Source organism: Limanda limanda, chromosome 5 (assembly GCF_963576545.1).
Source record: "Limanda limanda chromosome 5, fLimLim1.1, whole genome shotgun sequence".
Lineage (NCBI taxonomy): Eukaryota > Metazoa > Chordata > Actinopteri > Pleuronectiformes > Pleuronectidae > Limanda > Limanda limanda.
The window spans coordinates 3,746,218-3,768,404 of NC_083640.1; the positions used below are offsets into that span (position 1 = coordinate 3,746,218).

At 42.6% G+C, this 22,187-nt stretch overlaps 1 protein-coding gene across 1 annotated transcript in view; it reads right to left on the reverse strand.

Moving 5' to 3' along the window:
- The window catches only part of fras1 (Fraser extracellular matrix complex subunit 1), a 173,298-nt gene that overhangs the window by 116,101 nt on the left and 35,010 nt on the right, over positions 1 to 22,187 (reverse strand). Inside the window, 6 exon segments of the mRNA XM_061071022.1 lie at positions 5,627 to 5,794; positions 5,878 to 6,018; positions 6,945 to 7,085; positions 8,775 to 8,918; positions 18,267 to 18,413; positions 21,325 to 21,468. Of these exon segments, the coding sequence (XP_060927005.1) occupies positions 5,627 to 5,794; positions 5,878 to 6,018; positions 6,945 to 7,085; positions 8,775 to 8,918; positions 18,267 to 18,413; positions 21,325 to 21,468 (885 nt within the window).

Here is a 22,187-nt window from a genome sequence, read left to right on the forward strand (position 1 = left end):
AGAAGTCCTTTTGAGCTTTTGTTATGTTGGTAGTTGGTTCGGGGGTTCCCGGTAGTCCTGTTTTCGGATAACCTTTTTCTTTCATTTAGGTAGTGGGTTATTTAGGCAGACTTAGTTCGGGGCTGAACACTGACTTCGACGGCCGATGGCTGGCTCAGTGTTCCCCTCTCTTTTGTTTGTTTTGGCCGGGAACCTCCAACCCTTTTGGTTTGTTGCCTTTCTAAATATTTGTTTGTTTCAACCAATAAACATTTGTTATTATTTAGTGGCAACAGTTGTTTCTGATTCGTTTATTTGATGTGTTCCGGGCCTCACGAGCCATTTCTTATAGGTCCGTAACATACAACAAACACACAATATCACTTAAGCATCTTTTCTGCGTAAAAAAAATTATTATATCAGAATAAAAGACTATATACAGATGGAGGAGATGAAAGCTTCGAAAAGTAGAGCTTGACAATTTTTATATTTACAGTCTATGAGCAGAAAAGGCCAACAAACATATCGGCTGATTTTATTCATCAAGAGGAATTCTACAGATTTCTAGATTTGTCTATTAAACTGAAGCAACTTCCCTCCAAGCTGCTTCCTGATAGATAGCAGCTCTTATTCTCCTTTAATGGAAACAAAGCAAACACAGATTTTATACATTAAGAGGAATTCTACAGATTTTTAGATTCATCCATTAAACTGGAGCAACTTCCCTCCAAGCTGCTTCCTGATAGATAGAAGCTCTTATTCTCCTTTAATGGAAACAAAGCAAACACAGAAACCTATAGATGTGGTTTCCCCGGAGCATTTCTTCTGGATCTTACTATGGATCTTCCTGAGGTAACTCACCTAATCAGCTGTCGTGGGAAAACCTCCCTCAGTGAAACCTCAAGCTGCTGGTCAGAGATCACACTCCAGACGTAAATACATGAAGAGCTTGTCCCTCAAAAGTTAAGTTTCAAGGCTCATGTGGTTTCTACTCCTGCGGTCGTGTTTCCAGGCTGTTTGGATTTCCTCTAGTTGGGTCATCGAACCACGGAGGAGAGAGTGCGTGGGCAAAAAAAAAAAAAGGTAAATCCAAGAAAGGCTCTGATCTGATTCAGACGTTTTGCACTCGGCGTCTGAAAAGAAGAGTCGGGAGCTCGACTGCTGTGAAGGTTTGAGTTCAGAGACGATTCAAAATATGGAAACTGGCAGGTTTCAGAGATGACAGGCAGCAGCGATTCAGTGATCATGCTGCGTCTCTGCTTGACGCTATATAGACAGAGTTATACAGCAAATTACACTTATAAGGCCTAGTTTGATGAATATGAACCAATAATGTCTATCCTGGGAATACACACTCTGAATCAAGATGGACCACACGTCTCTACTCTGCACTTTCCAGAAATTAAGCCAAAATATCCAGAATATGAAATCCACCATTTGGCACATTTGGAATCAATGTGCAGTTCCTCTGTCCTCTCTCCTCTCTCCTCTGTCCTCAGTCCTCTGTCCTCTGTCCTTTCTCTTATCTCCTGTCCTCTCTCCTCTGTCCTCTGTCCTCTGTCCTCTCTCTCCTCTCTCCTCTCTCCTCTCTCCTCATGTCCTCTCTCCTCTGTCCTCTCTCCTCTTCTCTCTTCTCTCTCCTCTCTCCTCTCTCCTCTCTCCTCTCTCCTCTCTCCTCTCTCCTCTCTCCTCTCTCCTCTGTCCTCTGTCCTCTCTCCTCTCTCTAATCTCCTCTCTCCTCTCTCCTCTCTCCTTTCTCCTCTGTCCTCTGTCCTCTCTCCTCTCTCCTCTCTCCTCTCTCCTCTCTCCTCTCTCCTCTCTCCTCTCTCCTCTCTCCTTCTACCTCTCTCCTCTCTCCTCTCTCCTTCTTCCCCCCCTACCTCCTCTCTCCTCCCTCCTCTCTCCTTCTTCCTCCCTCCTCTCTCCTCTCTCCTCTCTCCTCTCTCCTCTCTCCTCTCTCCTCTCTCCTCTCTCCTCTCTCCTCTCTCCTCTCTCCTCTCTCCTCTCTCCTCTCCTCTCCTCTCCTCTCTCCTCTCTCTAACGAGTCTCAGCTGTCATTCCTGACATTTCATCCTGTTTCCATAGCATCAAATCACCAATTAAAAAATGAATTAATCAGACACATTAACGCTCGGAGCATCGGCTTCATTCAGACGCTGGAGTTTGCTTTTAGGCGTGTGGCGGCTCGACAGCTCACTGAACATGTACACAAGTGTGTTTATCTGTGATTGTGTTGGTGTGTACATAAACACTGGAGTGTGTGAGCCCATGTTTACACACACTCCTCTAACAGGACTCAGCATAGTAGCTGAGTATCTCTCACACACACACACACATTGACACACACACACACACACAGAGTTGCACCTGAACCCGACGACTCTCCGTTGAGCGAAACCTTTTGTTCCTCATAACAGAGGCGGAGTGGAACAGCTGATTTACATAGAACTGTGAATCGAGCTTTAACGACCATGAACCGATGCTCCGCCCACTGTGCGTTGAGCCGGGTTCAGGAAGCTCGGAGTGAGAACAACCTGGAGAAGTGGCACTTAGTCCCACACACCAGCCGACGTGCAGCAGAACTACACTGAGACAAGCAGGTCGAAGACAGTTCTCTGCATAACAATCGTCTAAAACATGAGGATTCGATGTTTAGAAGTTGGTGGAAGCATGATTCAAATAACTTCAGGGAACATGTAGGTTGTTTATGTACATTTGGAATCACACAAGCACGAGGATAAGGTAACGTCGACAGAAGCGACCATTCAAGACGTTCTCTAACCAAAACACGAGTTACTGGTTTTACACGACTGGAAGCAACAAACCCTCTGATTGACACTGTTCTACTGTTTTGCATTTTGCATTTCACTTTTTACTTCACTTTTTATATCTTTTATATTTTATATATTTTGATATGGATATGTTTATGTCTAAATAAATGTGACTTTGTATAAATATTAGAAAAGGTGAGTAAATAAGAAGTAAATAGTGAGTAAATATATATTGTTTTTCTTATGTGTGGTGTATTTATTGTGTTTTTATGTTTCTATGTTCATTGTATGCACCAATAACCAGAGCAAATTCCAGGTAGGTGTTAATCTACTTGGCAATAAATACCTTCTGATTCTGATTCTGATTCTGATTCTGATTCCACCCCCGCCCACACACACTGGGATGAATGAGGCAAGCTCCTCTTTGCTCCGGGTAGCAAATCGCTGAAGCACATTCTGACCAGCTGCCCCCGAGGCGAAGAGGAGGCTGAAGTCACGACAAGATGCTGCAGATTGAGGGAGAGTTGCATCAGCCGGCAGCCGAGGAAGAGCGGGCGAGCAGCTCCGACCTCCGACCAGGACGTCATGAAGTCTAACGGCTGCAGTGACGGGCTGACAGCTGCACATGGAGCCGGGTGAAAGCTTCCAGACTTCTCTGTTTGAGGTGCTCGATAACTCGTAGTAGAGCATAAAGCAGGATGAAGAGGTTTTCATCACTTCTCACTTCTGTGAAATCACGAGAAGACAATGAACATGATGATGTGTCCCATCGCTCTGCAGGGTGCATGCTTCCTTCCATCAAACAACACTTTTTGTTCATTAATGAAGTTTCTCCTCTAATTCTGAATATCTTGTTTTTGTGATTATCCTCTTTCCAAGTCTGGCTACGAGCAAATCTCGTGGGTTAGTGAGGAAACTCAATCTTAAAGCGTCTGGCTCCTGTATCGGCTCCGTGTGCTGGTCCCATGTGATTAAACAGATAATGGGCGTTAGTGGACGCTCCACCTACGACTCATGGATTTGTAATTGTCTCCTGCAGGAGGATTAAGGAAATCCAATACTGCCGACGGCTTCTCGATTCCAGGTAAAGTAAACAAAAGTCTGTTTTTGGCTCCGGCTGAACTTAAAACGCCTTCAGGCTCCAGATCTTCAAAATCAAAGCTTCCTGTTACAGCTGCAGTGTGATGCAGCCGTATTTATCATATTCAGGCTGTTTGACTCGTTATAAAAAAGATGAATTTCATTCCTCGGAGGTAAAAACTCCAATTTGAGAACAGCTCTGACCACCGGGTAGATTTCATATTCGTGGTGAGACTCGTTTCCCTCTCACGGGACTTTGGAGGAATAACCAATTACAGTGTTTCAAAGCTACAGGAATCCAGGAGCCATCAGTTAACAGGAAACTATAAAAACATTCCTCGGGGGGGGGAGCCTGTAATTGAGATGATGGAGCTGAACTGCACCTCTTCCACCCTGAGAGGCAGCTGCTGAGAGACTGGAAAACAGACTCATCTGCACCGACCATCCTACCCAGAGTGCAACTGGGCCGCGGTTTTCCAACACAGTGCCGTAGCTCTGTATTGAGTTTCTGTTTCCCAGGAGTCGATTCACGTCTGTGTACGACAGAAAAGACACAAATCCAAACTATCGTGTGTCTGAGTTCACTACAACCCGTCTGTTTCCTGTCACCGTGACCTTTGTCTGACATTTACCAGGAACTATAACGAGTCTGAACCTGAAGGAGACACATTCAGTTTGATTATTTTAATTAGTGTTATTACTGGAAAAGGTTTGGATGCTCTGATGTTGAAAACGCTTCTCAACCTGTGTGCTGCTGCAGCTCCTCTTTCACACTTATCCACAAAACTCTTTTAAATCAATCAATCAATCAAATTTTATTTGTATAGCCCATATTCACAAATCACAATTCGTCTCATAGGGCTTTAACATGGTGAGACATCCTCTGTCCTTAACCCTCAACAAGAGTAAGGAAAAACTACTAAAAACCCTTTTAACAGGTAAAAATACATAGAAACCTCAGAGAGACACATGAGGGATCCCTCTCCCAGGACGGACACAAGTGCAATAGATGTTAAGTGTAGCAAAACATCATCAGGATAAAGGTTTTAGCAGCATCGATGAGGGTAAACATTTTTCAATACTATATGTCAAGCAGTCCTGCTGCAATCATAGTCTCTGGTCAGCAGCCAGATCATGATCCAGCATCAAGATGGGATCCACTATAGTCCACAGTCAAAATGTCTTTCCAATGTTCCCGTCTTCATTTTTTTGGTTGAATAAACACGATTTTGTTTCCTTGTGGATTCTCCTCGGTGCTCTGTGTCAACAAGGCCTGCACACCTCTAGGATGTGTTAAATTAACACATATTATATTATATTATATAATACTGCATTACATTGCATATTGCAATTTAACACTGTTCTACTGTTTTGCATTTTACTTTTTACTTTTATTTCTTTTATCTTTTATATATTTTTATATAGATATGTTTATGTCTAAATAAATGTTTCTTTGTATAAATATTAGAAAACGTTAGTAAATAAGAAGTAAATAGTGAGTAAATCAATATTGTTTTTTATTGTTTTTCTTGTGTGTTGTATTTATTGTGTTTTTATTTTTCTATATTCATTGTATGCACCAATAACCAGAGCAAATTCCAGGTAGGTGTAAACCTACTTGGCAATAAATACCTTCTGATTCTGCTCTGATTGAATTTGGTTGAACAAATCAATTCACCGCACCGGAACTTGTTAACTGGTAAACAGCCGTGACCAGTGACACACAGAGAGACGCCGCTGGTGCTCCTCCCGATCAAGAGGAGGGAATCGAACCAATAAGTTCACGTGCGCCTCACCTCTGCACGTCTGCAGGTCGTCCAGGAAGCTGCGTGCGGGACAGGAAGCTGTGCAGACGCCGTGCGGCAGGAGACCCGGCTGCGGCAGGAGAGCTTCCTCTGGTTTGAGGCAGCGGAGGCAGTCTGAGGCCAGCGGGCCGACGCAGGAGCGGCAGGACGGGTGACAGTCTGGAAACCAGGGGAGGTCAAGGGTCAACACGGAGGATTATCAATCACCCCAACAGGCATTTTAATTAAAAATGGGTTCTTACTGTGGCAGGTGTTGTCCTGCGAGTAGAGCCCCTCCCCACAGGCGTCCACACACTGGCCCTGGTGGAGGAGGAGCCCGGCCGGACACAGACTGCACTGGGAGGCCGAGGGACCCGAGCAGGAGGCGCAGGAGCTGTGGCAGGCTGCCGGGAGTCAGGGGGAACAGTTAGAGAGGGAGAATCACTCCGTGGTGTGATGTGATTTCAATAAATAACAGTTGTGTGTAGGTGAGAACACATTAATTCTATATTTCCGCACAAGAATAAATCCCATAAACTAAATTTCGTAAAATTACGTCATAAAACAGATTTCGATCAAAACAACGATTGCCTTTTCTCATGACTTTTGGGGAAATTGCTCGATCTGTGCTGGTTTATTTGGATAAAAAATATTGATCATATCAACAATGACGATGATTGATTCAGGGGGAACAGTTAGAGATGGAGAATCACTCCGTGTTGGGATGCTTTAAATAGATAACGATCGTGTGTAGGTGAGAACACATTAATTCTATATTTCTAGACAACAACAAATCCAGTGGTGTACAAAGTACTTGAAAGCCATACTTGAGTAAAAGTACAGATATCTTACCTGAAAGTGACTCCGGTAAAAGTAGAAGTCACCCGTCAGAAAATGACTTGAGTAAAAGTCTTAAAGTAGCTCATATTGAATGTACTTAAGTATCAAAAGTATCTGGTGTTGAAATGTACTTAAGTATCAAAAGTAAAAGTACAAGTACCAAAATTAAAAATGCAAAGTGCTATTTATAGTAGGCCTATGACGTCATCGAAATTTGTTTTCAAATGTAGCGAGTAAAAGTAAAAAGTCGTCTCTTTACTCAAGTAAAGTACAGATATGTGAAAAATCTACTTAAGTACAGGAACAAAGTATTTGTACTTCGTTACTTCCCACCACTGAACAAATCCTATAAACTGCATTTCGGAAATTTTCACGACTTTTTGCGAAATTGCTCGATCTGTGCTTGTTTATTTAGATATAAAATATTGATCATATTAAGAATAACCTTTAAAAACTAAACCATGACATGTTCGGTGTAACTGGAGTTTACCTCTGCATCTGTTGTGGTCATCCAGGTAATGCTGAGCCGGACACTGGCTGATGCATTTCCCATGATGCAAGGCAGTGGCTGGAGGGCAGCTCATGCACTTGGGGTTGTCAGGGAAACAGGAGGCGCAGGACGAGTCGCAGGCTGTGAATGTTAATTCAGGTTTGGAAAGATAAGAATCACTGAGCTCAGTTTAGAAATGAATATACGATTTTTACTTGAGAAAGAACAAAATGTCCGTGAGACGAGTCATAAACACGTTCCCAGAGTCCACAGAACTTTACTGTGTTTGTTTTAAATCCGTCACTTTGACAAATCAACACGTTCAAACACACTGAGATTTAAACGGACACTAAAACCCTCCGGAGGGGACGAGACACAGCGAACCTCTCGGATCCAGTGCAGGTAAAAACCCCCGAGGAGACGAAGTGAGAAGATAAAAACCCTTCAGCTCTGGAGACGTTGACATTTCAAACCAGACGTCAACTGGGAACTTCTAATGGACGTGACCTTTTTACCAGAAACTTCCCCCAAAGTTTTGACATTTTCCACAACATGTCTCGTCTCTGAGTGACGCGTCCCCTCGATGTGAGCGGGGGGGTAAACACACAACCCCCCCGCCCCCCCCCCAACCGGAGGAAGAGCTCCTCTATGTGCTGCTGAGTTCACCGCCGCCCTGAGGGACGCCTCCTCTTCCTCCTCTTCCTCCTCTTCCTCCTCTTCATCCCAACACTCCAAAATAGAAACCATTCATATTCATACAAGATCTTCTTCCACACAGAGATTCTCATTAGTGGAAGGAGAGAGCTGCTAATTACTGTGGTCTTTCTTTTTTTTTTAATTGTTTGTTTTCTCACTCCGGCTGCTGCTGACTTCACATTCTGGCGCCTGATGGCGTGGAAGCTGGCGTGAGGATCCTCAGGGAGAGACAAGCCCAAACAAACCTTCACCTCCAGCTCACTGCCGACAGCAACGCTCTTATTGTCTCGGGCTGTGTTCAGTGCAGCGCCACTTCCTGTGACACGTGAGGCGCCAACGCGTGTCAGGAGGAGGTGAAACGACCACGTAGACCCAGGTGGTCACAGGTTTTAGAATTCAAACTGTTTCCCTACGATTGTGGACAACGGCAAAATGTGCAGATTAAATTACTTCATAGTATAATTACATTTTTTTGTAATTAAACTTTTTTTTTCTGCTTTTGGAGAATTCTCAGGAAAACAAAAGTACCTGCAATCCTTTTGTATTACTGCATTAAGTATAATAAATTGTATAATATGTCGGCTGTAATAGTACATTTGCACAGTCAACAAAATATATTTATATACATTTACAGATACAGGCAGAAGTAAAGTTTGTGTTTTTCCTGGAGAAATCAAACAATGTATGTTTTTAATATCTGTTATTAAATGTTTTTTAGCCATTGACCTGTCAGGACCTGCAGATGAAAACAAGTCTGCATGAATAAATCTTCAGTAAGCATGTTAATTGATGTGCATTGTCCCATTTGAATGAATAAACATAACAACAACACAATAACGGTATCAATGGTCCAATCACGGCTCTCACAGAGGCAGGAAATGCACCAGAATGCAACGCTGCTGTTCTCATTGTATACAGCTGAATGTGATATGCCCATTTATCGATATATACAGTTTATATAGAGAGATATAGACATGTCAGGTAAGTTAGTAAAAGGGTAAAATTAAAGCGTATACATACATTTATCTGTCCTTCACATTTGATTCTGGTTTAAACTGACTTGAGGAGAAGCTACGGTTCTATTCCCCTATTTTTAACATTTCCTGGTCTCAGTGTGAATGTGTCGTCTGTTACCGTGGCAACCGCCGTCCCGACTGTAGAATCCAGCGCCGCAGTCCGGGACACACTCCCCGTCCTTGAGCAAGGCAGCCGGGTCTGAGCAGGACACACACTCCTGCTGACCCGGCCCGCGGCATTCAGAGCACGACTCGTGACAGTCTGCAGGAAAAGACCAGAAGAAGAAACGTGTCGTGTTGGTTTCAGATTCGTTGTTTTTTACACTTTAAATCACATCACGACAACGGCTAAACTTTTAAATCAACGTCTCCCTCTTAACCTTTCTGCTCTTTTGGGTCCAGACAAAACAAACAAGGTGTGAAATGACCTTAAATCAAATCTTTCCAGAACAACGATAAGTAGAGTTTGATTTGAGTGTCATGAATGATTTATAGCCAATGGTATAAATAATGCAGAAACACTGACCTTTAACTAAACTACTTTTATTTATTTAATGCAGACGATGCTTTAAAGGTTGTAGGGGGGAAAAATGAAAACTAAATAATGTGTGTGAGTGTGTGTGTGTGTGTGTGTGTGTGTGTGTGTGTGTGTGTGTGTGTGTGTGTGTGTGTGTGTGTGTGTGTGTCACTATTTACACACTAGTAAAACACTTGTTAACAACCATGACACGAACAGTGAACGCAGGATTTAACTGTGTGTCTGGCAGGTGTGTCAGCAAGTTGACACCAGGACACACACACATACACACTCACACACACACAGACACACACACACACACACAGACACACACACACTCAAACACGTCATCCCTCATAATTCCAGTGAATTAATCCAGTTTAGTTTTTTGATGAAATGGTGGTAATGCTGATTAAATGTGTCCACCTGTGAATTCATCCCTGTGTGTGTGTGTGTGTGTGTGTGTGTGTGTGTGTGTGTGTGTGTGTGTGTGTGTGTGTGTGTGTGTGTGTCCAACTGGTCCCGGGCGGTTTCCCAGCGGCCAGATGCCACAAAACAGTCACCAAAAAAACAACAGAAGAAGAAAGAGACCAGAACAAACAGAAGCTGCAGGAAAACACAGGAGGAAAAGTGACGACTCGGTTTACTTCACAAGTAACAAAAGATTTGTGATGCACACAAGCTGCTGCTCGGTTCCAGGAACGATGCACAGATTAAAAACCTTTCAAGAGGGAATTCATGTACGCTGGAATATTCAGATTCTTTTATGTCTGATTTTAAAACACACACAGTTGACAGGTCCATCGATCATCACAAAGAGAAAATCACTTTCTTTCTTTGGGTTTTGTTGTTAGAGGTTTGTGGCAGAACTCCAAGAATCCTTCCTGAAAAGGTTGTTAAAGACTCCTCTGGGTTTTTCACTTTCTTTTATAGCCGCCATAGTTGTTGGCATATTGTAAAATGTCCCACAAAATGTCAGAGTGAGTTCATGAGAGAAAAGAGGGCGGAGAAAGTTCAGGAAAACTCACAACGAGCGAGTGGTCCTGTTTGTGACGTTTCTACAACACAACAGTAAAACTGGACAAACACAAAAATCTCAGGATGAAGAAGAGGAGCGGGACACGTAGAGGACGAAGAGACATGATGCTGGGGTCAAAGGTTAAGAAGTGACGGGAGAGAGAGAGAGACACAAACAAGTGAAAGTCAAAGATAAAGAAAAGAGCTGAGGAGGCGAAATATAAACCGGGACGAAAAAAACACACAAAGAGAAATCCACCCGAGGAGAAGGCAATTAATTTAATCAGCTTTGAATAAGAAGAGCTGATGAGAATCTCACAATCTCACTTAATGTGACAACTTCACCAAATGTGTTCAAAATATCATCAGATTTTTTTTCTGTCACTCTCACTTTATTATCTACACAACACGGATTTCACAGCAACAACACAACTGAGCTGCTAACAACACACACAGCCGCACTTCTGCTTCCTACACGTTTATGTAACATGAGGCAAACTATATTTAAATTAAGTTTTATAAACAACTCGACAGCAAGATAATTAAAACTTGTTGAAAACTGTTTTGAAAGAAAAACTTTCTATAAGTTTTAATTAGCTTGTTGTTCAGTTATTTTTCTTTCTTTTAGTCTGAGCGAGCTTATTTAGTATTTTACTCAAACCTAAAAGTGAAGCCAAAGTGCCTCGATCGCCCCCTGGTGGCTGACAGCAGCATTGTTCACAACACCAGCCTCCTCCATGTTCGTGACTTTGACTTTGACAAATTAAACTCACGTTTCTTATAAGTTTGGTCTCATATACAGTAAAATCAGCTTTTACTATGTGTCACCTTTGTGTTACACTATTTATTATTCATGTTAAATTAAATTAAATAGCGTCTAAAGAATATTCTCAAGACTTTTAACCACATCCCAGCGTCTTTCCTTCTCCGCTCTCTCATTCTTTTCGTCTCTTTTCTCTTCTCTTCACTCTCAGGGTGAAGAATCACCAGCGACCCGCGGCCAAATTGAGTTTTCCACACGTTTTTACTGTGGGTGGATAAATCTGTCTTTTCTCCCAGCGTGTGATTTAAATCACCGACACCGGGAGATTTAAAGAAACCTCGCTGCTGCTGCTCTCTGAAATGTCTTCACCTCCGAAAACTGTAAATCATCCACGTTTTTATATATCACAGAGGACGACTTGAGGAAGAATATCAGCACTTTCCACCGGCTGCTCAGCTCGTGTCTGCATGATAACACAATCACAGTGGATATACAGTGTGTTTGTGTGTCATCATGTTCACTGTGTATTCACGTCCGACTCAGAAAGTCACATCTCCTGAGTTGTGAAGTCGTTTCTCCGATTTTTTTTACGTGATGACGTCAGTGACTCAGCAACTCTTACACCAACGCCAACATCTTGAGTTTCTCCAACTTGAGACAGCGTTCACGAGAACTTTTTCACTCAGGAACTCACTTGTCCTGATTACAGACACGATCAAATCTTGAATAATTAATAATTAAATAATTAAATAATCACTGATCTGTCGTTTGTCACATTTACGATGAAGCATTAAACACAAATCCAGAATATTTTAACGCCATGTTTGAAAAATGTAAGGCTCTAAAAATGTGTCTAAAAACATTTTGTCTGAGATCCTTTGACTCGCCAACTCTAACGCCAAACATCTTGAGTTTCTCCAACTTGATACGGCGTTCACGAGAACTTTCTCAGTCAGGAACTCACTTGTTCTGATTAAAGACATTAAAGATGAAGCATTAAACAAAAGAATTAGACATTGAAAATCTAAGGCTCTAGAAATGTGTCTAAAAACATTTTGTCTGAGATCCTTTGATTCGTCAACTCTTGTACCAACGCCAAACATCTTGAGTTTCTCCAACTTGAGACGGCGTTCACGAGAACCTTCTCAGTCAGGAACTCACTTGTGCTGATTAAAAACACGAACATTAAATAATCACTGATCTGTCGTTTGTCACATTTACGATGAAGCATTAGACACAAATCCAGGTTATTATAACTCCATCGTTGAAAATGTACGGCTCTAAAAGCATTTTGTTATTATTTGATTGTACTGAAAGTTTGTGAAGCTGAAGTCTTTCATCCCAAAGTAAAGTTTCTTGTTTGGCTCTGGGAGAGAAGTTTCCGCTGCAGATTGGAGCCCAACAGGTTGACTGACAGCTGAATTACTGTCCTGGCTCCACTCTTCAATTTTTATGCTCCTCAGCACTTTCTATTTCCTCTGTAACCCCCCCCCAGGTGTCTATCTCTGTTTCTGAAAACATGAACCCTCTCTCGTCCCACGATGTCTCTCTCTCTCTGTCCCGGCCTCTTTCTTGCCTCGACCCTCAGGCCTCTCTCTCTCTCTCGAGCTTCACACCAGATTTCGTGTCATTGCTCTTTCTCTTTGTGTCTGTTTCTCTCTGTCTATCTGTCTCTCAAGTCTTTTCTTTTCTCCAGCTCTTCACACCCTTGTTCAATTTTAATGTCCTTCTTTTCTAGTCTTCTTCACAGTGAGTCGGGTTCCTCGGAGGCTTCGTGGTTCCTCGGCTCGGAGACGAGAGGATGCTCGGTCTGAACAAACTGAAAACTCTCATTAACTCCTCACTCAGCTGCACGTGTGCATTAAATGTTCATAACAAAATCCCCGTATTCGCAACTAAATTCTGTATTTTCTTTTTCCTTTTTAAATAATGAATCCCTTCCAGATGGGAATTTAAAAAAAATTTTGCAGACGAAGCAAAAAACACAAGCAAAGGCAATCGGCAGCTTCCTGTACACGATGTGACTTCATGACCGGGTCAGTCCAAACACTCGCTCTCCACAAAATGGTTATAACCAACAGGGGGCGGGGGGGAGGGGGGGATTACAACTCCTTTACCTTGCCCCCGTGCAGGAAAGCAATTTATTTTCCTGTGCAGCCCAAAGAGCAAAGTTATCAGCAAATGTAATCCCAGCAGGCCGGTCGCCAAAAAACAGCTTCTGTAAAGCCAGCTCTGTATAGACAGGGTGGGGGGGGTTAACACAGAGCCACACGGTGCAGCAGATAATATTCACACTCCTTCCTTCTGGGTGGGTGGTGGGGGGGGGGGACACGATTATTGCCATGGCTGCAAAAACACACACCTTGAACGAGATGGGACGAGAGATTCAGTAATTAACCTCAGCTCAGAGGAAAAGAGGAAAAAACAGGAAATCATTTTCAAAATAAGAGACAGGGGCTTCAGGTGAAAACTCTTCCTCTTTCGGAATCAGCAGAAGGTTTGAATGTGATTCATTCAGAATACAAGAATAAGAACAAGAATACAAAAAGCACGAAGCTCGATTTCTATTTTAAAAGCAGAAACAGAAACTGCTGCAGAGACGGAGTCGTCACTGAGATACGAGCGATGAGGAGAGAGAGAGAGAGAGAGAGAGAGAGAGAGAGAGAGAGAGAACTACACTGTGATAAACTGCTCATCTCAACTGTAACACAGGAAACTAAAACTCTAAACGTGTTTTTCTCCCGAGTGAGAATCAGATCAGCGAGCAGCAGACTGAAGGGATCGTTAAGTGAATTGATTAAATCTCCAAGTTTTCTGGTTTTTAAAGGATAAAGTTAACATTTAAATGTGTTTTTGAGCTTTAACTAAACTAAATGACTGTTCTTTGGCTGGTTTTAATATTACATGTATTACCATTTTTATAGAAGAAGGTACATCTATGGGTTGATAATGGCTCATAACATCACCTAGTGTTTTATATCATTTTGGAGAGTCAACAGTTTGGGCAGTTTCTACTTCATGACATTAAGCGACTACATTTTTAAATCTTTTTGTAAAGCAGGAAACTAAACATGTTTTTTGCTTGTTTTTTTATGTATATATTGCACCTTGAGGATTGCTGGTAACTTTCGTTGTACACTGTGCATAACAATACAAATATTTTCTCCTGTTCTATTTTTAAAGAGATTTAAATGTGTTTTTGAGCTGGTAACAAAACTGTATGACTGTTTGGTGATGAGATACATTAATGCTGGTTTAAATATTACATTTATTTCCACTTTTATAGAATAATGTACATCTATGGGTGGAACATGGCTCATTTATGACATTTATACATATATGAAAAAGTTAAAGCCCTCTAATCAAAAATGACCAGTAGCAATATTTCAAACACTTCAGTATCAACAGTTAAAGAAGTCTGAAGTTGTTCTACCTCAGCTGTGACTTTCCAGACTTTGCTCCCGATTATTAAACCTCTAAGTTTAATAAATTAGGAAACCAATATATTGCAATTGCAACCGAGAAAACAAACTTTCTTTAACTTCCTGATCATTCGATGCTTTTTTAATATCTGCAGAGATTCTGCTTCCATCGTTGTTATTTCTCCAGAGACCTCAAACACTTTTCTCTTCTCCCTTTAGCAGGAAACTGGAAACACAATCACTCTACTTTGTTTTGACAGATTTCAGGAGAATTAAACAAAATAGATGTGTTAAGGAATCTGTAGTTTAAAGATATTCCAAGCTGAATATTAATCCCTATTTCCTCTTCCCCTCTTGGCTCGACTCCCACGGACTCGTCGACGGGAGATTCACAGTTTGTGTTGAACTCACTGAGCCGTTACAGATGAGAGGGGGGGGGTAAAGAGAAGCTGGTTATGGAGGACGAGAAGAAAAGGAGACAGGGGAGCAAGAGAGGGACAATATCTTTAGCACAACACTCGTCCATAATTATTAACGAGCTGACTCTTGATACAAGCACAGGCAGACGCAGTAAAGTCTCTGGGTGGTCCTGGTCCTCCGCCAGGAAACAACAATCCACCGTAAAGCCCCCCCGCACCTTCCCAACACCTCACACACTCATTACAGCCGTCCCCTCCCCTCTCCTCTCCTCCTCCTCCACCTCCTCCCTCCTTCCCTTCTGCAGATTTCACCCATAAACAAACGTGAGAAGTTCACTCGGGCGATGAGATGAGATCCACCCGGACGGCCTCGGCCTGAGCATCCACTCGTTTAGAGACACTTTTATAAGCCGCTTATAAGTAAGAAGAAGAAAGAAGTGATGTGAGACTTCATCCATACGACTACCTTTACCTTTTAAAAAGTGGTTTTCAAACAAAAACGATCTCTGTCCACACATGCGTTTTGGCTCGATGTCAGTTTTTAATCCTCGTCCACACTAGCACACTTGAAAATGCGTATCATGAGATCACTCACGTGCACTGAGCATGCACGTCTCACTGAACAGCTCGTCTCCTGAGCAGATGCATAATTTTAAAACACAAGATTTAGCTGCCTAGAGACAACAGGGTCAACATCGCTTGTTACTGATCCATGTTTCAATCTGCGCTGGCAACCGAGGCTAATGCCGATTGTTATCTTCCGCAAGGTGGGTCATGTGACAGGAGCTTGACGAATCAGAGAGGGCCAAGTCACGACCCTAGAGACCCAATCAAGCAAAGTGTCATCGTTTCCAAACATCTCAGTTTCTTCCCGTCCAGACTGAAACTTCTAAACCTGGTGTGGACGGAGCCTGAGACACACGGAGGCTTTGATCAGTGAATTCAAACACTACAAATGAGGGTTTTCTGCAGAATCAAACCTGCATAGATGCACAATAAATGCATTCCAGGGGACCTCTTGCATAACTGCTGCTACTGTATTCATCTCATTTACCCTGTGCAGAGCTGGAGAATGGAGTTTCTGCAGCTGTAATGCAGTCAGGAGGCTGGATTAATGCATGAGAGGGGATTTCTTCAGCGGAGGCCGCCGGCGTCTGCGGCACCGAAGCGGGACCGAAGCAGCATAATAGCATAAAGTGGGATTTCCACGAGGGGGGGTTTTGTACAATCGCCAGAACTGTATGTACACAGGAAGCTGGGAGGATGGGTGGAGGCGAGATAAGTTAAAAGCCGGATTCCGTACAATGGCTTCTGAGATAGAGCCCGTCTAAGCTGGTCCAAGGAGCTTGTTCTCGAGGAGGTCTGGAATTCCAATCCTCCTGACGATATTCATTAAGGTGTGAAATTGAGCTGCAGAACCGGCTCTGAATTTAATCACATTGAGATTATTCTCCGCTCTCTCACCCACTCCCCATCTCTCTCTCTCTTTCTGTTTCTATACCTCCGTCCCCGGGAGCCTCTGCAGGTCTGTTTCCTCCGACTCGGTGGAGACGCTCGGCCGAACCGCTCAGTGCACATCAGCTTCTCTACCGGGGTTTACAGGCGGTTTAGAGCTGCGGTTGTATTTCATGGTGCAGGCTCTGCAGCCCTGTGAGACCTGCAGGTAGATGAGCTGAGTAACGGATGTGGATGGCCCCTCATCAGGCTGTTTCCCTGGATTAGCACCTTGTACATGTTTCTTTTATCCACTGCAGAAGCTGGTGAGTAATACAACAAACATGTGTTCATCTATTTAGGATTCACTGCTGTTTGTCTGCAGGAAACACTACTGAAGGGATTTTATTGAATCTTGGTGGAAGGATGGAGGCCAAACAAAAACTCATTCACTTTCTGAGATGATTTAATTAAAAGGGACAGATCCATTCACACTTTATTTCTATAGATCTTTATACTTTTAAATATTTTGGTGAATTTCTAAGGAATAATAAGAGAGATCTTTATGAAAGGACACATTTAGAAACGTGGTATCTGTGCAGATGTGAGGTGTGTTTGGCCTTGGTGGAGGTTGGTGCTGAACTTAAGTTGCCTTTAGACATTGGACTGAACAGCGGATAATCTCCTGATACCCAGAGGGGCTGGAGGTGGGAATGCAATCGTCCGAGTCTGAGGCGTTTGGATTTTCTCCTGCAAGTCTCCTAAAAGCTCCAGAGTGAATACATGTGGGAAAACAGAAGGAGATCCTCCAGTAAAGTTTTGTTTCAGATCTAAATGTCACTCAGTTCCCTAATGAAACCAAGTTTAGATTCACCACAACCAGATTCGTATCTGGATCTGCACCACATTTGATCAAGATACATGAATTATTCCCTGAGAAATCAAAGAAACTGTTGAAAAACTCCCACAATGCTAAAGGAAGTTTATCATAATTGCATGGATCTTCCTCTAGTTAAGCACCGCCCCCTCCACAAAGATTCATGGAAATCAGTTAAATAGATTTTGTGTAATCCTGCTGACAAACAAATGAGTATAATTTCTTGCAGATCCAAATAAAAATCTGGATCTAGTGAACTTAAATAGATAAAAACAAAGTTAAATATTATTTGTTAACTCGTAAATAAATTGAAAATACTGAGCTTTCTTCTTCAGCAGATGATGGATACTTAGTTTTTTTCTTTGTGTGGGCGTGTAGTGAGTGACAGGAGCAGAGAGCAAAGCATGCAGAATGAAATAATAAAAACCTTTGAAACAAAAAGCTAATTAAAACTTGTGAGGACAAAGAGGAAGCACCCGGACTCACTATTGACAGAATTGTGGACAAAATTAAAAGAATAAAACAAATATTCTTGACTGAGAAATTGAAGCATTTGTGTATTTTCTTTCACATCTGAACTCGAGTAACTCTTCCCAACAAGAGGTTGAGCCAAAGTGTAGGAGCGGCTCACTGAAGTAAGACGGAAACACAAGCGTCTTCACGAAATGACGACTTCTTTCGGAAAACCACAACACTGACGCTACAGTATTCAACCCCTGAGAGATTCAGGACCAAAAATAGTAAAACATTCAGTCAGAACATCGGCTGGAAGCAGCTCTGAGAACCGATCCACTGGAAACAAGTCACACAGAGTTGATTTCCAGCTCCAATAAAACACTGACGCACAACTCAGCTGCTTGCTGCTGAACTGCAGATGCACTTTCTGCCTCGTTGACACCACATCGAGCCGAACGCACTCGACTGAGATGTGTCAGAGCTCCGATGTTTGCATAGAGAAAAGTCAGAGTCCAGGGTTAGATATGTGAAGTGGAGACAGAACCACAAGAAGGAAAGAAAAGGCAGAGGATGAGGATGAGGAGGAGTGAGACGTATCCACTTCAGCCTGTGAGAGACTTATTGTCTGATTGGTTCTGTGGTTGAATCTGAGCCCAGAGTCATTTTATAACAGTGAACCAAGAGGTGGGGGGCGGCTTTACTCACGGCGACAGAGTGTGTGGTCGTGCTGGTAGGAGCCCGGCGGACAGGAAGTCAGGCACTGGTCACGCCCGGCGCTCAGCAGAGGCTTCTGGGAGCCGCAGGACTGACAGTCCCACGGGCTGGAGCAGGTGGAGCAGGTGGACTGGCAGGCTGCAGGAGGAGGAGAGAGAGAGGGATGAGCATCAAACATTTTCTTTCTTCCTGGTTCGAGGACCGGCCGTCATCGCAGGTCATAGGAAGAGGGCAGGGCAACAATGGAACCAGGAAGTGCACGGGATCAGATTGGAAAGCTATATCCAGAGCTGTGGGAGATATAAAGTCTGGGGGGGGGGGTTGAACTGTAGAGGAAACCAGGTACCAAGAAAAACACAACTAATCACCATGTTTAAATTGTCAGGGGAGTGAGAGGAGATTATGACTCAAACAGCTCCTCCGAAAACTGACATTTCATCCTGTGGTTGATTGTTTCCTCCGACCAGTACCATTGTTCAAGTTCAATAGGACAAAAACCTTGACCTTTGACCTTTGACCTCCCAAATCTTATCATTTCATCTGTGAGTCCAGGTGAACGTTTGCACCAAATCTCAAAAGATTTCCTCAAGGTGCTCCTGAGAAATTCTGTTCACAACTTCTGTGTTTCTCTAGGTCAAATCTAAGGCGACAAAATCCAACATCCTGTTACCTTGAGGAAAATGTAATTTTTCTAGTTGTTTTAGACTTTTTAGTAAAGAATATATATGTTAAATCATGCAGATTCATTTTATTTAAAAGATAAATAAACCCACTGACATTAAGTAGATTCCAGAGAGAAAGAAGCGACTCATTGCTTCATCCTCATATTAAACACGTCCTCTTTGCTCTTTAAGATCTTTCTCTCCGGCAGCTGAGCTCTGACGGGTCGGTTCAGTGCAGCAGAATCTCCCTGAGCAATAATGAAACTGGTGCTTATGGAACAGGAGGAGATTTCATGCCCTTTTTTTTTTTTTTTTAAAGAGAAATCTCAGGATGCAGAATAAAAAAAAAGCAGCTAAATCCTCTTTAAACCTCAGAGCCGCCCACTCAGACTGAGAGAGAGAGAGAGAGAGAGAGAGAGAGAGAGAGAGAGAGAGAGAGAGAGAGGAGATGTCATGATGACGAACCCGAACAGATCAGAGAGAAGAGATGAAGTCAGATTTATTTATGAAGTTAAGAAGTTAGAAATTGAAGATGCACAAACTTGAGGAAAATGTGGGAAAATTTTAAGAATTAGGCTGTTACAAAGGGTTTTATTGTCTTTTTTCACATTTATACTCAACTGATGAATCATTGTCTAATAAACCACTGATAAAAAGTAAAATATTCATAATAAAATGTCATAAAAGCACAAATCTAACAGTGAAAAGGTGATAAACATAATACTGGGTTCTTCATTCTTATCTATAATTTAATATTATGGGAATGAGTCGGCTGCAGGTTTAGGTTAAAGCTTTTTCTTTATAACCTTCATTCTTTTTCCTGACCCATCGTCATGAACTTACTCCTCTTACATAGATGTGTTAAATAATTAAAATCTAAATCCACATTGTGTTTCTCCAGTGTCTTTAAGCAGTGATATGATAACTGAGTGAAAATATCTCTTGAACAAACTGAAAACTGCAGCGACTGATTCATTCTGTTATTATGTCAGTTTCCCTTTTATAGAGTTACCATCTTTAAAAAGTCGGTTTTCTCTTTTCTGAGAAGATGTCAAACAACAAGTCGTCATTCATCATTGATCCTGTTGATCACACGTTTCCCTTGATTCCACCGGGCAGCCGCTCTCGGAGCAGGAGCCGTACCTTCGGGTTTAAAGAGCCACTTTCCCGGTTGAATGAAGTCTTTATGACACTACTACATTCATTCACAACCCACACATCCAGGATCCTGAGCCGCAGAGTTAATACCTTTATCTGCGGCTGAGGGCTTTAACAGCGTTTTGTTTACAGCTTCATGAAAAGCTGGTGGCGTCTGAAGCCGCGGCTCCGAAGGAGAACGGGTCAATGTGATGGGACCACGGACGGTTTGATTTCAAGAGGAAACACTAAGAAGATCACAGCCGTCGCGGGTCAACGCTCGGTCAAGGTGGCGCGGCTGGTTTTCAAGTCGAGGAAAATGTGACCTGTAGCCGCCACGAATACACAAACACACACCAACACACACACAAACACACACACACACTATCAACCCAGATGGAGCTGTATTTTAATTCAAGCTCACTGCTGCACTTTGACTCTTCCAGACATTTCCAAAGGATTTGTCTGTTTTTAGCAGCTAAACAGCGAAGGCTTGGATTTAAATTTAGCTCCTGACAGGAAGTCATTGTCTGCAAGAAGGGAAGTAGATGAAAACAGTGAAACCTGGGTTGTGTGTGTGTGTGTGTGTGTGTCTGTGTGTGTGTGTGTGTGTCTGCGAACGTGGAAGACACCAAACCTGAGAATCACACTGTTGGGAGCAGAACATGGTGGGAGCCTCTATAAATATGAATATGATACACAGGAGCTTAATGACTTGTTGTTTGTGATGATTTTTAATAAACTATATATTTCTGGGGTATTAAATCTTTGTATTTTACAGAGTTTAAGCGCTCCTGCTCAAAAAATGGATTACTTCTAATTATGAAAGTCCTTGTTTATTGAATAGTCGTCTCCACTTCCTCCCACTGCACATAAATGAAGCCAAAATATTCCAGACACGAGCAGTGGCGCATCTATGATTTCTCTGTTTCCGGGGCAATCATTTACACAGGGGGGGCCAATTATATGTTCAGCATCCCTGGAGAGTTCATGAACCTCTAAAAAAGCTCAGAGAATAAATATTCCTATCAAATTGTCGTATTTATTGTGTGTATTTGTTAGTAAGCGACTAGTGACAGCCCTGCTCCTGGAGCCAGAGTCTGTTAATTTAAATAAAGTTTATCTTTGAATATTTATATATTGTTTATGGTTTATCCTTATTTCTATGCTGTATAAAAACGAGTTAACTGGATGAATAAGGGGCAGCTTCCATACAACATAAACATAAATATAGAAAAACGAAATCCTACCTTTACACTCTCGTCCCTCGGGGTAGAGTCCAGCTGGACAGACGGACAGACAGCGGGCGAGGTGGAGGACGGCCTTCGGGTCCCTGCAGCTCTCACAGTGCTCCGGAGTCCCCGAACACGAGAGACAGTCGGAGTGACACTGGACTGAAAACACACACACACAGAGAAATGATAAAAATAAAGTACTTCTCTATTTCTGGAAAAAACACACTTTACTACAAACACACACACACACAGAGAATGATAAAAATAAAGTACGTCTGTATTCTCTGGAAAAAAACACTTTACTACAAACACACACACACATAATCTAATATCTAATTTCACGCGTATTTCACGGTGCACATCTCTGCCGGACACGAGTTGCTCACACACGCTGACTAACACTATCATTTAATTTCATGCAATTTCTCCCGACCAGATTTGACTCTGCTCTGGAATTCAGTTAGCGGAGGGATTTCATTTAACAAACCCTCAAACGCACACACACACATAATTAATTATTCCAACACATCCCGACCAGTGCATTTGCCTCTGTGGTAACACACTGTGTTGGTGGAGTTCCAGTGAGTCTGACCCACTGAGAGACTTTAAGAACACGCACAGTTCTCTGCTCCACCGGTGCGTTTAGTGATGAAGTGTGAAGAGCCTCCTGCCCACAGAGCGTCCCGGCTGCTTCACCGGCCTCCACCTCACACAGGAGCCTGGTTCCTTCATGTGTGGAGCGACTGGGATTAAAGGAGGAAGCTATGCATATTTGAAAGTCTTAAAACACTAAGTTTAACAGCAGAATGTGAAGTAACAACAGAAAGGACGTTGTGATGAAGAGATCGATGCTTCAAAACAAAGATCTGGAGAGAGAA